General features: G+C 48.2%; 1 protein-coding gene across 1 annotated transcript in view; it reads left to right on the top strand.

Annotated features, from left to right (window-relative positions):
- CACHD1 (cache domain containing 1) overlaps positions 1-21,406 on the top strand; it is a 648,022-nt gene that overhangs the window by 520,302 nt on the left and 106,314 nt on the right. Inside the window, exons 13-14 of the mRNA XM_069641991.1 lie at positions 20,558-20,726; positions 21,109-21,251. Coding sequence (XP_069498092.1) covers positions 20,558-20,726; positions 21,109-21,251 — 312 coding nt within the window. The remainder of the gene's footprint in view (positions 1-20,557; positions 20,727-21,108; positions 21,252-21,406) is intronic.

The following is a 21,406-nucleotide window of genomic DNA, read 5'->3' as shown; positions in this document are numbered from 1 at the left end:
CTCTACCCACCCTACTAGAATGGCCCACTCCTTTTGTCTGGAGATACCTAGAAATAAGCTATAAAAATATAGGGGAAGTAGCTTCCCGGTGAAAGCTGCCCAGTCTTGGAACGCACTACCTCCAGCACTAAGAGCTGGCCTATCCTACCTTAGCTTCAGGCATAATACCTTGAGCTGGCTGCGTTCCAATGACATATCATCCAAATTGGACTCAACCTCGATGAACATACCTGTGGATATATGTAATTTAATGTATCCTTCTGCTTCACTTCCCTATATATTACCTGTTTTTGTGTTTTAACTATTTCATTGTGTAACCTAAGTCTCAAGTATCCCTTTACCATGTTGCGCCCATTTACCTATGGGTTTAGTGCGTCCTACAAACAAATAAACAAGCATGTTTGAGAAAAATAGTAATGTAAATGAATATCAACTACTGGACCAATAATTGTCCTGGTCCAAACACATATGGCAATTGTTTGCTTTCAAAAATCTTATGTATTGGGGTCAAAGGGTACTTGGGTCACATTGGATTACAGATAATTTTCTTTCTGCTCGAAATTCAGATTTCTTTCTTGGAACGAACATACCCACCCCCAACACATTAACTTGATAATGAACTATATTACTACAGGGACCCCTACTGAGCCTATACTAAGGCAGTCAGAATTGCATGAGGAAGAATCTGCCATTAAAATAAGGTAGTGAGGCTACCTTATTGGCTTTAAGTTTTGTGCTTAACTCTGGTCAGTGTATCACTACAGGGTGATGTGCAAAGTCATTCAGGGCTCCTTCTCGAACTTAAGCGAGAAGTTAGCAAGTGCGAAGTCTCATTAGTAGGTCTGAAATCAGCAGTAACATTATCCTTAGGAGATCTTATTGGGGACTTAAAGAGAAACCAAAATACAGACTACAGCAAATGAAGATATACAGGGCTAATGGGCAATTGCCAGTTTTCATCAGATGCCTTGAACGCATATAACATCCCTCCAGGAGGTTTGCCAAATGAGGCCTAGAATGGAGGGAGCACAGGAAAGTGAAAATATGGTGACTGAGCCGGTTGACCTAAACGATACCTCTTTCAACTTGATGGAGAAGTTTAATCGCCTGTCCCAATCGTGCAAAGACTCCCTGGTGATGGAAGAAGGGGGCCCTGAACTGGTCTTGGGGCCGACAGAGGGGTTTGTAGAGCAAAATACTAAATTGCCCACAACCAATGGAAAAACAATGAAAAGGAGAGGAGCATGGCTGTGGGAGAATCTACAAGGGATCAACAAAATTCTAATCCAGAACAAAAAACTAAACCAGAAGATAAAGGGGAAGGAAGCTACTGCACAATTTGTTCAGGTCATCACTATTCCCCTCACCAACCAGACAAGCAGTTAAGGTTTTGAAGTCCCCAAAAGCAACGGAGTGTCACTTATCTGAAAAGGACTCGGGTAACAGTATTAGCTTATCGACCTATGCTTGGCGAGGAGGGCGTGCGCTGGAAGAGTGTGTATTTGGGCCACATTGTGGCCAAGTAAAAAAGATTGGTGGGTGTCCAAACAATGATACCCCAAAAAGAATTGAGTGGCACTAATTTTTCTCCAGCATGGGGTCTGGCATGGATTCACATGCTCATGAATATTCCCCGTCGTCAGGCTGGGAATCCTCGGTAAAGAAAAAAAAAAAAAACAGTATCAGTTTCGTTTCTGATCTGTCTTTCGTAGTAATAACCAATCACTGGTCTCTGCGTCATACTGACCACAGCCAATGACTGCCCTCTACCTAAGCACCGCCTCTGGCAGCCATCTTCAGATTTTTACCGCACGTTCATGTGTTGGGATCCTCGTGCTATTGCTCTCGAGCGTTAGTGCTATTTTTTCGCGCTTTTTCACAAAAACTTCGATTCTTTCGGTCAAAAGAGCCTCAAGCTCCACCGATCCTACATCCGATCAACGGGGACCCGTGTCGGATTCATCTGTGCCCCTCAAGGGTGAAGATTTCGTCGAGCTACACTTCGGAGGACTCCAGAAGCTTCTCAGGCCCGGTCTCGGAGATGGCCCAGGAGAAGGGAAGCTCGACGCCCGGAAAGCTGTTCAGGGCCTGCCCTGGATGCCAGCTGCAGAACGTCTTCAAGGAGGACGAACACTCTTTCTGCCTTTACTGCCTTCATGGGGACAAGACGCACGTGGAGAAGGACTGTGCGTTTTGCGGCAACATGTCGGAACGGACCATGAAGGACCGCCATCAACGTCTCGCCAGCTGGCTGGAGGGTAAGAGCCCGTCTGGCGAGAAGAAGAAGAAATCTGAGCGGTCTTCTAAGACCTTTGAGGGCGCCCCGGCGACGGGGGCCCAACATAAGGCCAAGCACCGCGAGTCCGCTGGCACCGGGAGCGCCGAACGGTCGAGCTCTACGGGCGCCAGGCAGGGCGCACCCTCCCCGGCACCATCAACCACGAGCCAACGCTCTGGGTCGGGTAAGAGGAAGGCCGAGCACCCGGCGAAGCTCCTGGAGAGACCCCGGTCGAGCTCTAAGGCAGAGGAGGAGCGTGGCAGTGCCCCCTCCCTCAAGGATAAGGCGGTGAGCGCACCTAAGGTGGTGAAGGCCTTGATCCATTCAACCAAGCCCTCTATCGAAACGGTCGCGGCGGCCCTGGCCCAGCCTGTGGAGGCTGCACCAGTGGTGGCGGCCTCGGGGCCCAGAATCTCCCTGCCTCCTCGGAGGGAGTCTTCTTTCGTGCCCATCGATAGGACCCCCGTGAAACCCTCCGTGGGGAAGAAGGGGGGGCAGGGCGTCGTCGTAGATTCGGCCTCAACCTCAGAAGAGGAACTGATCGAGGTCTTAAGCCACGGCCTAGGCGTGGAACAAGACCAGCCCGTCGGAATGGGCCCCGACGCAGGTGACGACGTCGAGGATACCGACGGGGCCCCTGCTCGCCCGTCGGATTCGCCTCTGCCAGCGCCGCAAGACAACTCAGCGGCCATTTTGTTGGCTATACAGTCCTTATGCTCCGAGATAAGGACGAGACTACCGTTACCGACGGAGGAACCTCTCCCGTCGGGGGATCCAGAACCGGGACCTTCTGGTGTTCCCCCTACCAAGAAAAGAAGGATTCATCCACCGCCTCCTTTTCAACCGTCGCGCCCCGTCCAGCCCTCCTCCCCGTCCACCCGAGGGGATGATACGGGGACTGACACGGCAGCGACTGGTACGGACGACGAGGCATACGACGAGGATTTTCCGTCGTCGCCTCCCACCAGGGCTTCTCCGCCCGACGAGATTGGATCGTTCCACTCAATGATCGCCAGGGCATCCGAGCTTTTCCAACTCTGCCCTGAGGAGAAGAAAAAGGAAGGCTTCCTTTACCAACGGCGCGAGACCAAGAGGAAGACGGTCCTCGCAGTGCCTCTGTTGGACGACATTTGGGATGAGGGCCTTTCCCTCCTCAAGAACCCTTCCACGACGCCAGCGAAAAGAGACCGGTACGAGAAAAAGTACCGGGTCCCGGACTCGGCCCCCCTATGCCTCCGGGCGCAGCCTACCCCGGACTCCGTCGTCTCCGCGGCAGCCAGGAAGAAAGCGGGGGGGGTGCGGCCTCCACGTCGACTTCCCCGCCGGACGGCGAGGGAAAGAAATTGGATGCCATGGGACGCAGAGTCATCTCGTCGGCGGCGACGACGATTAAAGCGGCCAACGCCTTGGCTATCGTGGCCCGCTACGACAGGGAACTCTGGTACAAGATAGCTCCCCTGCTGGATTTTCTGCCGGACGACAAGAGGGCGGAGGCCCTTGAGATCCTGCAGGAAGGTGAGGTGGCCTCGGACCACGCCATCACCGTGGCGACGGACATCGCCGACACTGGGTTCCGCCAGATGGGCAACGGCGTTTGCCTTCGACGTCGCGGATGGCTCAAGGCTACGGACTTTCGGCAGGACGTCCAGACCAGGGTCCTGGACATGCCCTTCGACGGGAACAACCTGTTTGGGAAGACAGTGGACGATTCCCTTCAGGCCATCAAGGCGGATACTGAGACGGCCCGGGCCCTTGGAGTACTGCAGCAACGGCGGACGCCCTTTCGGAGCGGCGGAGGCAAGGGCGCCTCCAAAGGTTCCGGCGGCGGTTTCGCTTCCTACCGTCAAGCGGCCCGCTCGTCGTCGCAAGAGGCCTACAGAGGACGAGGCAAGTCTGGCGGACCCCGCCGTCGTCGCCAAGGAGGCCAAGGCGGCAAGGCCGCGTCCAAGCAGGATTGAACCGGCCGTGGGTCGGGCCCCCACCGAAGCACCCCGGTGGGAGGCCGGCTGGCGGGCTTCGTCAGCGTGTGGGAGTCCATCTCCACCGACCGTTGGGTGCTGGACGCCCTGGCCCGGGGCCACGCGCTCGAGTTTCAAAGAAGGTGCCCGCGCGTCCCCCCCGTGGCCAGGAAAGAACTTCACGTCCCTCAACTTCTCCTGGAGGTAAAGGCGATGCTCAGAAAGGGCGCCATCGAACTCGTCCCAAAGAGGCTTCGGGGCTCCGGAGTCTACTCGCGTTACTTCCTCGTGAAGAAGAAGACGGGAGGATGGCGCCCCATCCTGGACCTGCGACGCCTGAACAAGTTCATCAAGGCGCAGAAGTTCCGGATGGTCACCCTCCAGCACGTCCTGGGTCAGCTGGAGGAAGGAGACTTCCTATCGTCGTTGGATTTGGAGGATGCCTACTTCCACATTCCCATCCTAATGGGGCACCGAAAATTCCTCAGATTCGTGGTCCAAGGGCGTCATTACCAGTTCAAAGCCCTTCCCTTCGGACTGCGGTCGGCACCCAGGGTTTTCACCAAGTGCCTCGCACCGGTGGCGGCGCAGCTGCGCCGCGAGGGGATTCACGTCTACCCCTACCTGGACGACTGGCTCATCCGCGCCAAGACGAGGGAGCTCGCCGTGGTCCACACGGCAAGGACCGTCCAACTCCTCACGGACCTGGGATTCTCCGTGAACTACGCCAAATCCCACCTGGTGCCCGCGCAAGTCGCACTGTTTCTGGGAGCGAGGCTCGACACAGTGTCCCTTCTGGCCTCCCCGTCGGAGGAGAGGACCAGGACCATCCTGGGCAAGGTGCAACGGATGTTGGTGGCCGACGCGGCCAAGGTGAGGTCCGTCAAGTCCCTCCTCGGGATGATGTCTTCCTGCATCTACCTCATTCCCATGTGCAGGCTCCGGATGCGCCCGTTGCAAGAGTTCCTGGATGCGCGCTGGATCCAGACGACGGGCAGCTTCGAGGAAAGGATCAAGCTCGACGAGAGTTTCCGACGAGCGATACGGTGGTGGGGCACCCGCGCGCATCTGACGGCGGACATGGACTTCCAGACCCCAGCCCACCAGGTGACTGTGACCACGGATGCCTCCCTAGAAGGGTGGGGAGCGCACACCGAAAATCTGCACGCAAGGGGACTCTGGCTCCCGACGGAGAAGTCCCTGCATATCAACGTCCTGGAGCTCCGTGCAGTGTTTTGGGCCCTCAGGTCCTTCCTTCCGTCCCTCAAGGGCAAGGTGGTGAGGATCTTCACCGACAACACCACCACCATGTTTTACATCAGGAAACAGGGCGGAACCAGGTCCCCAGCGCTGTCCAAGGAGGCGCAGGACCTGTGGCATTGGGCCGTCGCCCAAGGGATTCTTCTGGTGCCGTTTCATCTGGCAGGGATAAAGAACACCATCGCCGACTCACTCAGCAGGGAGCTGCGCTCGTGCCACGAGTGGGAACTACGGCAGGATCTGGTGGATCGCCTCTTCCGACGGTGGGGCACACCCCAGATCGACCTGTTCGCGAAACCAGCTCAAGAGGTCACGGTGCAGGATGATCCTCGTCGCACCTGCGTGGCCGAGGCAGATATGGTTCCCGGACCTTCTGGACTTGTCGGCGTCCCCGCCAATCAAGCTGCCGGCGGACGCGGATTTACTCTCCAGGGAAGGAGGCGCCATCCTCCACCACGACCCGAAGTCGCTGAACTTGCAGGCCTGGCTCCTGCAGCGCTAGAGTTTGGAGGATACGACATACCGGCCGATTGCAGAGAGGTTCTTGCAAAGGCCAGGGCGTCCTCGACTCTTAAATGCTACGGACACAAATGGAAGAGGTTTTCTGTCTGGTGCCACGCACAGAAGATTAACCCTCTACGGATTACGGCTCCCCAAGTGCTGCCGTACCTGCTGACGCTGGCCAAAGCTGGTCTGGCACACGCGTCCATCAAGATTCATCTTGCTGCGATCTCCCGATACACCAGAACCACGGGCCGGACGTCCTTGTGGTCTCATCGTCTGGTGAAAGAGTTCATGAAGGGACTGTTCAGATCGTTCCCGCCGGTGAAGGCTCCGGCCCCGGCGTGGGAGCTCAACGTGGTGCTGACCAAACTCATGGGACCTCCGTTCGAGCCTCTGCACTCGGCCCCGTTGAAGTTTCTATCGTGGAAAACAGCTTTTCTCGTGGCCATCACCTCCGCACGACGAGTGGGAGAGATCCAGGCCCTTTCCTGCAAGGCCCCGTACTTGACTTTCCACGACACGAGGGTAGTGCTCAGGACGCACCCCTCCTTCATGCCCAAGGTACCGTCGGACTTTCATCTCAACGAACCCTTGGTGTTACCTGTGTTCTTCCCGTCGCCTTCGTCGCCGGCTGAGAGGACTTTGCACTCGCTGGATGTAGCTAGAGCGCTGAAGTTCTACGTGGACCGCACGAAAGGTTTTCGGAAGACGTCACAACTCTTTGTGAACTTTGGACCTGTCAATCAGGGGAAGGCTCTCTCGAAGGCTTCCATCTCCAGATGGCTCTCCGGCTGTATCATGTACTGTCACCGGTTGGCAAACCGACCGCTGCCTGGCCGTCCGAGAGCCCATTCCACCAGAGCGATCGCAGCTACCACGGCGTTCCTATCTGGTGTGCCCCTGCTGGACATATGCAGGGCTGCTACGTGGAGGTCGACGCACACCTTCACGAAATTCTACTGCGTCGACCGGGATTCCAGGGAGGAGTCCAGGGTCGGCCAAGCAGTGCTGCGCAACCTGTTCGCCTGAGGTGAGCCTGGTGAGGAGGTAAGATGCTTAATGTTGAGTTGATGTGATGCTTAATGTTGAGCCTTTGCCACCTCCCGTGGTTGTGCATGTGTGTACTGCTATGTATTCTTTATTCATGAGCATGTGAATCCATGCCAGACCCCATGCTGGAGAAGGAACAAGTTACTTACCTGTAACTGTTGTTCTCCAGCATGGGTCTGGCATGGATTCACATGCGAACCCTCCCGCCTACCCCTCTGCGGCTCTTCACTTGGTCATACTGCCACTTCACGTGCTTCCAAATCTGAAGATGGCTGCCAGAGGCGGTGCTTAGGTAGAGGGCAGTCATTGGCTGTGGTCAGTATGACGCAGAGACCAGTGATTGGTTATTACTACGAAAGACAGATCAGAAACGAAACTGATACTGTTTTTTTTTTTTTTCTTTACCGAGGATTCCCAGCCTGACGACGGGGAATATTCATGAGCATGTGAATCCATGCCAGACCCATGCTGGAGAACAACAGTTACAGGTAAGTAACTTGTTCCTTCTCTGTACATAGGCAGACCTCTAGTGGAAGCTGCAAAGTATTAGTTGTTTTCGAAACTCGAAAAGGGACGTTGAATAGGGCGTGCCAGTAATACTATCCCTAGTGTGACGTCCCCTGCACCCATGATCCCTCACGCGTGTAGGTCCCTCCGATAGTTTTTTCCCACCATACTAGTCATACGCATGTGTGCGGAGTTCCTTTCATCATAAAGCCTTATCTATATTTCAACTACCGTTAGATCTCTCTCTATCCTTTGTTCACTGAACTACGAAGAACGACGCAAGTGATGATCGGAGAGACATGCAAGGCTTGCGTCGAAGACTGCTGCGACGGACCCCGGGCTTTGGAAGGCCACCTCAGGCCTCGGCCCAGTCAGTAGAGAGACTGAGGGGAGGATATATATATATTCCCCTTTTTTCCTACATAGATTTGCCCCGCTGCCATATTTTGACCTTATGGCGAGTACTCCGCTTAAATTCTGTCCCAAGTGTAACAAGAAATTTCCCTGGGTAGATAAACATACTGTTTGCAATTTGTGTCACCCTTGGGACCACATCTTGTAAGGCCTATAGGCTTTTCAAGCCGAAAACCCTAAAGGACCGCTCCACGAAGCACTGGGCCCACTATGCCAAGCTGCTCGTGGCCATGTACGTAGAGGGCGTGTTCAGCGATGGCAGCAACGCTGCCGAATCGGAGGGCAATGGGACGGCTTCAGCTACCCATGTGCAGACCCCCGACCCCATAGAACTGGCCGGCGGCCATGTTGTGGGGAACACACCCGGCAGAAAAAGTGCAACACGAACATCCACCACCAAGCACACTAGCCCCAGCTGAGACTCGGCAACGGTCCGCACCTAGGGAACGGTCCTCTGGGCGGTCCCGCACGACAAGGCACACCCGTCCTTGGACGGAAAAGGTGACGTCCATCAAACCACTACCGACACCCGGTCGTCCGATGACAACACTGTGTCTCAAACCATTACCGAAAGTAGACGCTCCGTGTCTAACCCTACACCTGAAATTCTACGCTCCACATCGGATCACGCCACCGAAAGTTGGCGCGATGTGTCGGACCAAGCGGAAAACCCCAAAAAGTCTAGTAAGACCACTTCTAGCCATGGGGTGAGGGGAAATCAGAAAATCATCTAAAGGTACCCACACTTCTAAAGAGAAGCATAGGGAGGACAAGGCAGCTAAAAAAAGAAAATCAAAAGAACATCAGTCGGCCCCCAAGACCAAAGTTATACCTCCCACAGATGAGGACATGGGCCTTAACACTCAGTCTGTGATTATACCAAGCTCCAAGGAATGGAGCTCTCAGGACATGGGGTAATGAAAAGGATGAACTTTATGGCAAATTTTAATGAAAAAGAACCTAACTATTTTCACAGTTATAAGAACGCCCCTCCCACCTCAGCTACTTCTGGTTCCAGGGCCACTCCTGTGTCTCCTCAACCCTGCATAAGAGGGCTTGCACTGATACTCCCTTTCAGGACTTAGTAGTGGTGGAGCCTTATGACCCAAGTTCTTACCATAAAGAAACTGACCCTCAATTCGAGGAGGGACAAGCTGCAGACCCTTACTACGACGGGTATGAGGAGGACCAGGAGTCTGAAGATGAGGCTGAAGCTTACACTTTAGACTCCCCAATTCCTAAAGACCCTCCTGTTAATGATTTGCCAGTCGATAACCAGCCTCTCCTTAATGAGGTATTACTAAGGCTGCTGAACACTTCCAGAAAAACACACAGTTCAGGAGGACAGGGATTTTGCAGTACAAATCCTGGGAGACAAAAGGGCAGTAATGCAGTCCATCCCTTTACTAAAATCAGTCCAGCGCAGAATTCTACCTTCCTTGCAGACCCCTAACCTCACACGTGCAGTAAATCCATGTGTTGAAAAGTTATTTTGCGCTGCTCCCTCTGACCCTTTATATGTCAGGGGACAACTAAAGCCAGATTCCCTAGTCGTTACCACCACTTGAAAGAGGGCGGGAACCCCACTTGCTTCCTCGGAGGCTCCTACGGATAAAGAAAGCAAAAGGATCTATGGGCTAGGGAGGAAAGTCGCTTCATCTGCGGCTTATCAGGCTAGGATGGGCAACAGTGCCACCCTCTTAGCAATCTATAATTGCCGTAAGTGGGAGGAAGTATCTGCATTGCTTTCCTCCGCACCTGAACACTAAAGTCCCAGTTAGCGCAAGTAGCAGCTGAGGGGAGGGCAGTGTCGGGTTGTCTCCTGGAAACCAACTTCGACGCGGCTGCTAATGCCAGTAGAATAATCGATGAGGGCACGGTCATTAAGAGGCATGCATGGTTAAGACTGTCAGGATTCAAACCAGAAACTCGGACGACCCTGATAGACATGCCGGTCGAGCCTGATGTATTGTTCGGCAAAGCCATTGAAGATGCACTCAAAATGGCGAAAGATGAGTATGATACATTGAAATTACTTGGTCAACTCACGAAAAACTCCTCTGGACAGAGGGGAAATGGTAATTTTTGACGCTTTCGAGGACAGAATTCCCAAAGTGGGTCAATCTATAGCCAAAACCAGGGCTGATCGTGGAGGAATTACCAGTCACAATCTTCCCAGGGATACCCAAGAGGGCAGCGCAGAGGTCGCGGGCAGGGAAGAGGCAGCCCCGCTAGAGGTAGTACGCCACCTACCAAACAGTGACACTCCGCTCCAGGTCCCCTCCCATGCATCCCAGTAGGGGAGCGCATTACCAACTTCACCCACACATGGGAAGGGATCACCTCGGACAGATGGTGCTGTCCACAGTGTCCGGAGGCTACTGTATCGAGTTACTACAGCACCACCACGACCATCCACCACGACAGAAAATACACTTGCAGGAACATCAGAAAATCCTCCTCGAAGAGATCGCGACTCTATCAAAGGACGCCATAGAGGTCATCCCGGCGCATCAGGTAAACAAGGGTATTTATTCAACCTGCGTCCTTTGATAGGCTGTCAGTGTCCTCTCCAGTTCAGTCATCCTTTTTCTCTGTTTTGGTTTTCAGTTTGAGTCTGTGGCCTTGAAGAGCCAGGTTTTTAGTAATTTCCTGAATTTGTGGTGATCTTGGGTGTTTCTGATCTCTTTTGGGATGATGTTCCAGGTTTTTGCGGCTAAGTGGTGTAAGGAGGTGCCTCCAAGTTTTTTCTTAAGGTATGGTTTTAGTTCCAGGTGTATTTCTTTGCTGGATCGGAGGGGCCTCTTTGGTTTGTAGATTTTCTTTTGTAGGAATTCTGCTCCTTGTCCACTGATTGCCCTGTGCGTTATGCACATGGTTTTGAAGGTGTTGCAATGTTTTACTGGGAGCCAGTGTAGTGTTATTAGGGTAGGAGTGATGTGGTCTCTTATGGATAGTTTGAGGAGTAGTCTGGCTGCTGCATTTTGGATCCATTGTAGTTTCTTCAGGAGGTATTCTGGTATTCCGAGAAAGAGGCATTTGCATAGTCGATTCTTGACATGATGAGGGCGACGATAGTGAGTATTTTGTGCGTGAAGGAGAGGAAAGGTAGGATTCTTGCCGTGGGGAGGAGAAAAAAGCATTTCTTCACTGTTGCATTTATTTGTGGTTCTAAGTTTAGGGTGTTGTCCATCAGGACTCCCAGATTTTTTTATTACCTTAGATGATGCTGGTGCGGTTCCCATTTCCGTTGGAGGGATCCATGGGTGATCCAGCTTTCTTGCTGCGTTTTACCAGCATTGCGAATGCCACTGCTGATATTTCTGGACATTTTTTTTGTTCTGTGGTTCTGTTAGGTTCTTTTGGTTGTCTGTTGCGGTTGGTTGGTTGCTTTTGTATGGTTTGTCGGATGTCATTGATTTTTGATTTTATTATAAAAAAATGTCTTGAAGTGGTCTGCCGGGTTGTTGCAAAGTTTCTCTGAGAGGGTTGGGGTGTTATCTCAGCCTGGTTGGTTTCTCATCTCTTTAACAATGGTAAACGTTTCTTTTTGTGTGTTGGTGGCATTGGTGATTCTGTCATCATAATGCCTTCTCTTCGCCTTTTTGAATTTCGTTCTTGTATGTGCAGATTTGTTTTTGGAACAGTGTTATTTTTTGTCTGGGTTGTATTCTTTCCTCCATTCAAGTTCCATCTTTTTGTTTTCCTTTTTCGTGGTGTTTTAATAGTGGGGTGAACCATTTTGCCATTGCTCCTTTTTTTTTTTTTTTTTTTTTGTATTTTTTTTGATGTGGTGAATGGTTTTTCTGGGGCGATCTTATCTATTGTGTCTGCAATCCATTTGTGTAGTAGTTCCGCTTTCCCATCTAGGTCAGCTAACTCTAGTTATGTTAATTCCAGTTGTTCGAATAGGTTACTTTCTTTGACGTGTTTACAGTTTTTTTTTGTTGTGGCTGTGAGTTTAGGAGGTTAGATGTAAACTTGGGTTGGCATGGTGATCATGAATGGGATGATGAGGTGGTCGCTCTGCAATATTTGTATCGGGGATGCCGTGGTGGTGAGTATTTTATTGCCGAAAATTGCGTCGAGGGTGTGTCCTGCCGAATGTGTTGCCCTTTGACTAGTTGTCGTAGTTTCATGGTAGCTAGTTGTTCAGTCAGTGAGTTATGGGAGTTGGCTTGACTGTCTTCAAACCAGATGTTGAAGTCCCCTAGGATGATTAGGTGTTCGTTGGTGATGGCTGCTATGAAGTTGTCGATGAAGGTTGCATCATATGTCGGTCGTCTGTACACCAGGATTAATGTGATGTTGGTTTTTGGGCTCGTTAGGTGTATTACCATGGTTTCACAGTTGAGGATGTTGTGGTTCATCCGTTTTTAATTTCAGGTGTTCTTTGAATGCTATTGCAATGCCGCCTCCTTTTTTGTTTTTCCTGTTTATTCGAAGGCATTTGAAGTCGGTTGGAAGGCAGCTTTGGAGTGTGATTTTGTAGTTGTCATCCAGCCATGTTTCTGTGATGAACAGGATGTCAATGCCGTTGTCATCGAGTAGGTCGAAGATCTCTGAGTGTTTTGACATGGATCTTGCGTTTATTAGATTGCAGTGTTGTTTGGAGGTGTTGTTTGGTTTGGACTTTCTTGTAGAGGTTGTCTTCTGATCGGTGTTGAGGTTTCCTTCCTGGTCGATCTCTTGTTGGGCTGTAGGTTTCGGGGTGTCTGTCTTTGAAGAGTTCCTCTAGGTTCTGTCTTGGGTTTTTGTTTTTTTCGGGCTTGTCTTCTGGGAGTTTTTTGTCGATTGGAAGTCCTCTTGCTTTAGTGAAGTAGGGTGTCATCGCATCAGTCGTGTGTTTGTTGTTTTTTGTGTTGTTCAACCTTCTACGTGCTTGTGTTCGGTTATTTGATGTTGCTGCTTCTAGCATTGGGTTGGTTTGCTGTGGCGACCAGTTGTCAGCGAGGTATAGAGTTAAGTAGAGGGATTTGTCTCTTCTCTGTGTTGGTTCGATTTTTGTTCCTTTCTGTGGGGGTGCGTTGTGTAGTTGTCTTTCTTTGTTGCTGTTCCGGAGTGTTTATTTCTTCTCTTGTTCTTTCCCTTGGAATGTGTCGTTTGCGCAGCATTGTAAGGTTGAGAGTTGTTTAGTCTTTGTTTGGCAATATCCGGTTGGTTCTGTTTTGGTCTGGTTGTCTTGTGGTGTAGTAGTGGGTGTGGAGGGCTGTCCGCTACTAGTTTGGGCTTTGTCTGTAGGTGGTATTCCGGCTGATGTTGCCAACTTGTTCAGTCGCTGTCTTGAGAGGGGTAGGAGAGGTGGATAAGGGTTGTATATTGGGAGTAATCGGTGGCTCTCTTTAGTGTCCGTCTCCCTGGATGCGGTTCACTGTGGTGAGCTAGCTAGGTGGGTTTGAGAAGGGTATCTCCTAATTGAAGAGTGGGTTGGAGGGGTGCAGCTAGGATTTACGCCTTATGAGGCATGAGCCCCTAATTGGAGTGTCACTCTACAGTAGTTCACTAGTGGGTTTTGTCTCACTTTAGAGTGAGTTGGTCAGCAAAGTTTGAGACCTGTGTAGTGGGGGATGCGCCTATCAATGCAATCGAATGTCAAGCAGTGCTATTGGAGACAGAGCCCCTGCCAGATCTGAGAGATCTGTATAGTGGGTGAGAGGTCTATCGATGCAATCTAAATATCACACAATGCAGTCTGGACATAGAGGGTCTGCTAAATTCAAGCGACCTATATAGTGGGTATAGAGGCCTGTCAATGCAATCTAAATATTGTACAATGCAGTCTAATATCACATAGTGCAATTGGAGACAGAACACCAGCTAGATTTGAGAGACCTGTATGGTGGGAGAGGCCTAGCAATGCAATCTAAATATCATACAATGCAGTTTGGAGGCCTATCAATGCAGTCTACATATCACACATTGAAATTGAAGACAGAACTCGATGTACACGTACTCCATCAACTTAGGTGCTCCATTTGCTAGATGCAGGGTTAGTATTCAACTCCCTAAAAGGTCCACCTGGCGGCTTTGTCAGCCTACACGACCTCTCACAATAAGGTCTCATGGTGAAAAGTGCCGGTCATCAAAGCTTTTATGGAAGGAGTAGAGAGACTCCACCCACCAATTTCTAACCCGCCGCCAGGGTGGGACCTCAATGTGGTATTCAGTAAGCTCATGGGACCCCCTTTCGAGCCTATCCACCAATCTAGTCTCAAATACCTGACTTATAAAACTGCCTTCTTAGTGGCTATCACTTCCATAAGAAGGGTCAGTGAAATTCAAGCTTTGTCAGTTCAGGATCCTTTCTTGGTTGTACACTAAGACAAGCTGGTTTTATGTACTAACCCTAGGTTAGTACATAATTTCCAAATTTCATGTAAACCAGTCAACTGAGCTGCCGGTTTTCTTCCAGGAAGCCAAAAGCTCAGCTGAGGTAAAACTCCACACACTAGATGTGAGGAGAGCCGTCCTCTGCTACTTAAACAAGACCAGACCGTTAAGAAAAACAGATCAACTGTTTGTCTCCATAGTGCCGGGCAGAGAAGGTGACCGCATCTCTAAGAATGCCATCTCTAGGTGGATAGTCGGATGTATCCAACTGTGCTATTCCCTATCAGATAAGACACTGCCTTTTACGCCCAGGGCTCACTCCACAAGAGGTACTAGAGCCACTCTGGTTTTCATTGCAAATGTCCCTTTTATACAGTATTTGCAAGGCAGTTACATAGAGCTCTATACATACTTTCACTCAGCACTACTGCGTTGACGCCCATTCCAAGACAGATACACAAGTGGGACAAGGGATTCTAAGACATTTATTCGCTCGTGAACCTTCTCCCATCCCACCTCCTTCTTCCACTGCTTGCTAATCTTTGCACAGCATGTGATCTAAGCAGATTCCACAAGCCTCGGAGGGGATGCATTTCTCACCGTAATTGTATTTCTGATGCTTGTATCTGCTTAGATTCACATACGACCCACCCTGCCTCCCCTCGGAGATAAGGCGCATGATGCTTATGAGCTTGCCCATCATATCTGCTTGGATTCAACTGTACTCAGGCTACAGCTCATGTCAGTAAAATACAATCTGAGGGACCTACACGCGCAAGGGATCATGGGTACAGGGGACAGGGGACGTCACACTAGGGATAGTATTACTGGCACGCCCTATTTGACGTCCCTTTTCGAGTTTAGAAAACAACTGTAATACTTTGCAGCTTCCACTAGATGTTGGCCTATGCGCAGCATGTGAATCTAAGCAGATACAAGCATCAGAAATACGATTACGGTGAGTAATGTATCCCATATATCTCAAACTAGACTGTATGTCAGTGAAGTGCACTTTATATGTCGAAAACACACTCCCACTATTCAGCTTGAAGCAAAAGCACTCCATCCCAGAATAGTGCTAAAATGTAAGTTTTATTCAATAAAAAACATTAAAAGAAACACAAGTCAGCATGGACTTACAAATTGTTGCTTGGCTCCATAGCCGTAGTGTTAGCACCACGCGTTCCGTCCCAACCCGGGGACGACTTCAGGCTAGATTAGCAGCCTAAGGCTTCTGGGCCGTTTATCTAGATAAACCCTAGACCCTAAATAAAATTAAATAGCCTTAAATAACAAAGGCCAATCTACACCCCTAGGACAGGACTCTACCCCTCAATACCCTGGTGTCATTCCCTGTCCAGCTACATGGACTGCGGAAGACGGACAGGGTCATGACTAGGATGACCTTTGTGGACAATCTCTTCAAACAAAAATCCACATGCTTACCAGAACTTTCAAGTTACACCTCCTACAGCTGAGGCTTCCAGCCCCCAGCTAAAAAAGCGTGTCCTGATACTCTCTAGCTGTGTTAATTCCAGTCCAGCCAGTACAAGAGGATCTGTATGATGTTCACACTGATGATAATGAGAGCTACCAACAGTCTGATTGGATGATGATGAGGAGGAGGATTATTCACCAGTGGACAATCAACCTCTCCATAATGACATGTTAATAAAGGCAGCTGAACACTTTGGGATACAAACCCAAGAAACTCAGCTGGACGAGGACTTTGTAGAAGATAAATTGGGGGACAAGAAGGCTGCCACCCAATTCATCCTGATTCTACAGTCTGTCCATAGAAGGATTCAACCTTCCCTAGAGACACCAAACCAGACATGAGCAGTCAACCCGCGGGTTGAAAAACCTTTCCGCCCGGTGCCGTCTGACCCACTCTACATCAGGGGCCAGCTCAACCAAATTTGCTCTTAGTTACCACAACCCGTAGAAGGGTAGGTCCCCTAAAGTTGGCCTATCAGAAATCTGTGGGTCACTCCAGCCTAAGTACAGTAATTCTGGTGTCGGATGCATCCATTACCAAGGCTCCTCCCTATGGAACTGTTTCCTGCTGACCCTCTGCATTCAACCAGATCCGTTGGAGTTCTGAAGATTGGTAGTAGAACTCTTGAGAACCTCCTATGGCGATTAGTCACTGAACTGCCATCCTATCACTTCTTCATGTCTCATCCCCAACCAGTAATTATCCTTGCTTGTCCAAACTTGCTGTTTAATTGCATGTGCCTGTTAGCAAAAAATCCATGCTAAAATTTTAATGTATTCTGGGATTTCTTCCTGTGGATTCTACCTTACATGTTTCCTCTTCCTTTGCCTCCAATACCCCTTAACAGTTGCCCCTATCTGCTTTGTTCCTACTTCATCCTTTCCCTTTGTTCCCAGTTCCTCCTTTCATTGGTGTTTCCTTTTTACCCTTCTCATCTTTACCAGTTCCCTTTACTCGACATTTGCTTATGTTATTTGGCTTTAATATTGCGCATAAGATTCTGCACAGTATCACATACCTTTGAAATATTTGTGGGAGGATTTCTGAAAATCTGTGGTTTATTTTTTATTTTTACATTTTCATGAGTCCTTTTGTTTCCAAGGGATAACCATTATGTGAGCGGTTTACTGTTATGACTAGCTTTACCTGCACCTGATGTATATGGATGGAATGCTGTGAGTGACTGATGTGGAATGTAGAGTGAGAGAATGTTGTGTTATGAGTGGGTTCCATGAATGTCAGTTGAGAGGATGTGATCACTGTGAGAGGATGCCGGTGGACGTTTCCAGTCCCTTTGACTTAGCTGACTTGATGTACCTGGAACAGATTAAAGGAGTTGTCTGTTCATACAAAATGTCAGTGTCATTATTGGCCAGGGACCCAACTTAACATTTACCTCTTACAACTTGAGCCATGCAGCAGCCATCTTAATTTAGTTTTCCTCTGCCCCAGGAGGATCCCAGAACACTAGTTCTTTCTCTCTATTCTGGTCTTTTCATTGTTCATATTTTCTCATGTAGACATTTTAGCCTTTCCATTTTAACCACAAATATTGCTCTTACACCACAAAAACGTTTTCATAAGCCTACATTTTCAGCAAAGTGATCTCTTGTCATAAGCCAAGCTCATCCAGCAGTATACTAAGCAATTGCTGGCTTTTTCTCCCTTTTACCTGTCTGGACACATTGACCAACCATATCAAACACCTAATCGCACTTTTCTGCCCCATATTCAACTCTAAATTTACTCGCAATGATTTGGCTATGCTTATCGCTCTCCATTAGCGGTTTGTGCAGTTTGTGCTCTCTGTATCTCACCCTCTCATAATGTCTTGCAGCTCAATTTATCTTATACCCCTATATCTTCTGCACAGTTGCTCTGTCCACCCTTGATGGTTTCCTGCAGCAGAAGCTATATATCTGAGTCAATGCTCCTCTGGTGCAAGTTAAACTTTTTTGTTATGTTACAAATGGGTGTCTAAGCATGCTGTGCTGACTTGACCGGTTTACTATATTTTCTGTTTATTGTTGAGGATTTGTTCTAATTGGGCTTAGTTTTACATGTTGATCATTAGACTCTCTTTAGGTGAGCCATTATGATGGGTTGTGAAATGGTTAAGCTCAACTTCACAAGATGTAGGAATAATTTAGAAGGAACTATTCTCGTTAGCTTGCAATCCACAGTCGTAATGAACTAAACTGCATGGATTGTGTAATGGCCAAGTGGAGTTTAAAACATGCATCTTTTTGATCGACTTTGGTTAAGCCTTCAGGCTCTTGGCAAGAGCAGCCAGGAGCACGTCAATTGGGAGTTTGCTACAAAGCGGAAAACTACACATTAGATTGTTTGGGCACCAGAAAGGAGGCAGGCTCTGGTCAAAAGTTACAAAGTATGCTGTGTGGTTTGGAAGATAATCTAAATTGGCTGCACAGTACTGCAACTGTGTCATCCACTCATATCATGAAGTGCTTGGTTAGAAGAACATTTTAATAAAATTGTAAAATAGGGCCTGCAAGAGTATGAGGCATGAACGAAAGGTTGACAGTGAATGAGGGAAAAGAGGGAAAACATTCCAGTGCAGAATGATAAAGTTTGGTTTTCTTCTGAAATTAAGAAAAGTACTACTGCCTTCTCGGAATGTCACCTTGTGTCGTCCAGCGTGCTGTTGCTTTGAAAACGCATCTACCACTTTTTTGGAGATGTATGCAGTCATAATTGGTCCTTCTAATTGTAATTTGAGTCTAACGAACAAATGTGAGTGCAGCATTCGAACCCGTGCAAAGATCTGCAATGCATTTGTTGGGTAATAAAGCCATGTCAAGGTTTTAGAAAGAAATAAGGACAGGCCACCGTTCGCAGTATACACATTAACATTTATTTGGTATTCGCACAGCTTCTTCAACGTTTCAGAGTGTTTACTTTATAGCCCACTAGCTGGGGCACCCGGCGTTGCCAGTGTCCTGATCCAGTGGTGTCTCGTGTTCCCTGGAGGATGTTGCTCTTGTCCTCATGTCAGAAAGTCTTGCTTCAGTTTGCTGTAGCATCTCATTTGCCCTGGAGAAAGTTGCTCTTGTCCTCTGGTCGGCAAGTCATGCTGCTTTTTGTTGTTGTGTTTCAGAAGCTCTTGATATTGATTTTCGCTTTGCATCAGATGAAGTTTTCCAAGTGATGTTTGTTTTCTGTGGGCATGTTTGTTACCTAATGGCTTCAGCACATTTTAGAAAATGTCTAAGAAAGATTGTGCTCTCTTCTCGTGATTGAACTTAAGTAAACTTTAACCTTGCCATTTCACATATTTGGAGTGGTGTGATGAAACTGTACTTTTTTTTTTATTCCCTGTAAAAATGCTTTAATGAACACTTTTGAACGTTATACAGTAGTAATACATTTCAAAGGGGTAACCAACACATCAAACATTTTTCCAAATGTTGCTTCCTTCTAGTACCTACTGTAGTGAATCGAGGGGAGCATCAGTAAATGAGGGTGTTACTGAGCGTCACAGTACAACTGGTAGGGTTTACTACCCTTCAATTACTGAATGTAATCTAAAAGGTAGCCATTGGTTATTACTCCCCAAGAAAAGGTGTGACGTTATACTGAATGTGTATGAAAAGGCTTGACTTCCCAGAACTACTGTTAGGTGTTCCAAATAAGGTGTATGATTTGGTCTGTGCACCTTCAAGCATAGGGTTGTGTTTTTATAATTGTGATTACATATAACTTATTTTCACCAAGGCTTATCTGGGCCTACTTGTATTTAAATAAACCATTTATTTGTGCAATACATAGTGTTTCAGTGTTTCTTTGGACCATTTGTATTACAATTTCATCTGTAATGCTTCTACAGCCTTCTCTCCCTCCTAAGAAAAGCCTAGCTGCTCGGTCTACACTACCAACAAACTCAGGTGGTACAGCCTTATACTAAGAGTGGAGTCTTGTACTATTTTAGTTGAATGGTTTTGATTAAGTTGGGTAGAACTTAAGAAAAACTGTCCTAACAAGAAGGAAGCAGTGTCTATAACTGTCACCAGCCAAGCGCATACTTTTCTGGGGATTGAGGAAGAAGACCAACCTATGCATAATGTGTACTATCAGTTAAGCTTTCATGTTGTTAACCAGTACATCTGATTTCTTTGTTTCTTTCTGAATGTCTCAATGTGTATATAATAATGAAAATATGTTGAGCATCTATCCTTTTCACATAACTACTATATATGTATGATCTTAAAAATTATATAAACATTTTATATGGCCTTGAAAAAGAATTTGAGTACACAAAGTAGATGGCTCTACTCAGGAAATCTCTACGAATTTCTAGACCAAGGAAAACTTCATTAATGGGGCAAAAGGGTAAATGCACAGCCCTAACCCCAATTGCCTGCCTCACTTCTTTCCATCTCTAAAAGCCTTCTCCACACTTTACCAAGCTCTTCATTACCCTTCCTCGCATCTTTGAAAATTAAATTACTGACTGGTGGGCTCTTTTTAAAAAGACTTGCTTTTAAGTCATAATTTTAAGTTCTCGATTTGTATTTATCTAAATTTCCCTTTGACAATTTTCATTGTATTGTTTTTTAAGTTCCCTCTTAAGTTAGGAGTATAAGAACTGTCTTCATTGACTTGGTGTAATTGACAGGACATCAGTGCCCCTTTACCTGGTAGTTTGTACTGAACATCATTACTCCACCCATCTTGCAGCCCCAAAAACCTTGTACAGACTCTATTATATCAACATTGATCTAGTGCTCTTTTCCTTAGGTTCAGGATACGTCTTTCATCCTGTGTATCGTGGTTGTGCAACCAGAGATTCCTGTGAAACAGCTGAAAAATCTGAACACTGGGCCCAGCAGTAAGCTTCTCTACCATCGCCTGGATCTGCTGGGCCAGCCCAGTGCCTGTCTTCATTTCAAGCAGCTGGCTACACTAGGTAAAACAACCTGCTACCTATCTCTGCCCCATTCTTGCATAGGATGCAATATTCCGCTTGGCAACAAAACTGAGACGTTCATTGCCTGACTCATGTGTGTGTCACTGTTTGAGAAGGTTGACAGTCATGTGACATTGTTAATATTTCTGTGATTCGCAACCCTACAGTTTGCTATAGGAAATATTTGGATATTCACTCTGTTAGCTTTAAAACTTGCCAAGGGCGAGTATGCTCGTCCTTTTTTCATAGACTTGCATAATAGCCTGGCACTTAAGGGGTTCGATGAGGGCCCCCACATGGGATGTTAGGTTGACTGGGATTAATTAAACCTCTGCACATCCTCATTTCTCAATGCCCATGTTTTCTTATGTTGCTTTTCCAGAAAGTCCCACGGTTATGCTGTCTGCAGGTAGCTTCTCTTCTCCTTATGAGCATCTGAGCCAGCCTGAGACAAAGCGGATGGTGGAGCACTATACAGCCTATCTGAGCGACAACACCCGGCTCATTGCAAACCCTGGGCTGAAGGTAAGTGATTGAAGCAGAGCAGTCCAGAGAGCTAACACATCAATCTTTTTTGAGGAAATCATAATTAGCAAATCCTTTTATCACACACACAGAATATTTATCACAGTCTCGTGGGTACATCTTTCTGCTACAAACATTAGTTAACAAGGATTGTT

The sequence above is a fragment of the Ambystoma mexicanum genome, chromosome 1q (genome assembly GCF_040938575.1).
Source record: "Ambystoma mexicanum isolate Mex_15411 chromosome 1q, UKY_AmexF1_1, whole genome shotgun sequence".
In the NCBI taxonomy this organism is placed as follows: Eukaryota; Metazoa; Chordata; class Amphibia; order Caudata; family Ambystomatidae; genus Ambystoma; species Ambystoma mexicanum.
This window is presented reverse-complemented; position numbering and strand designations above follow the sequence as displayed.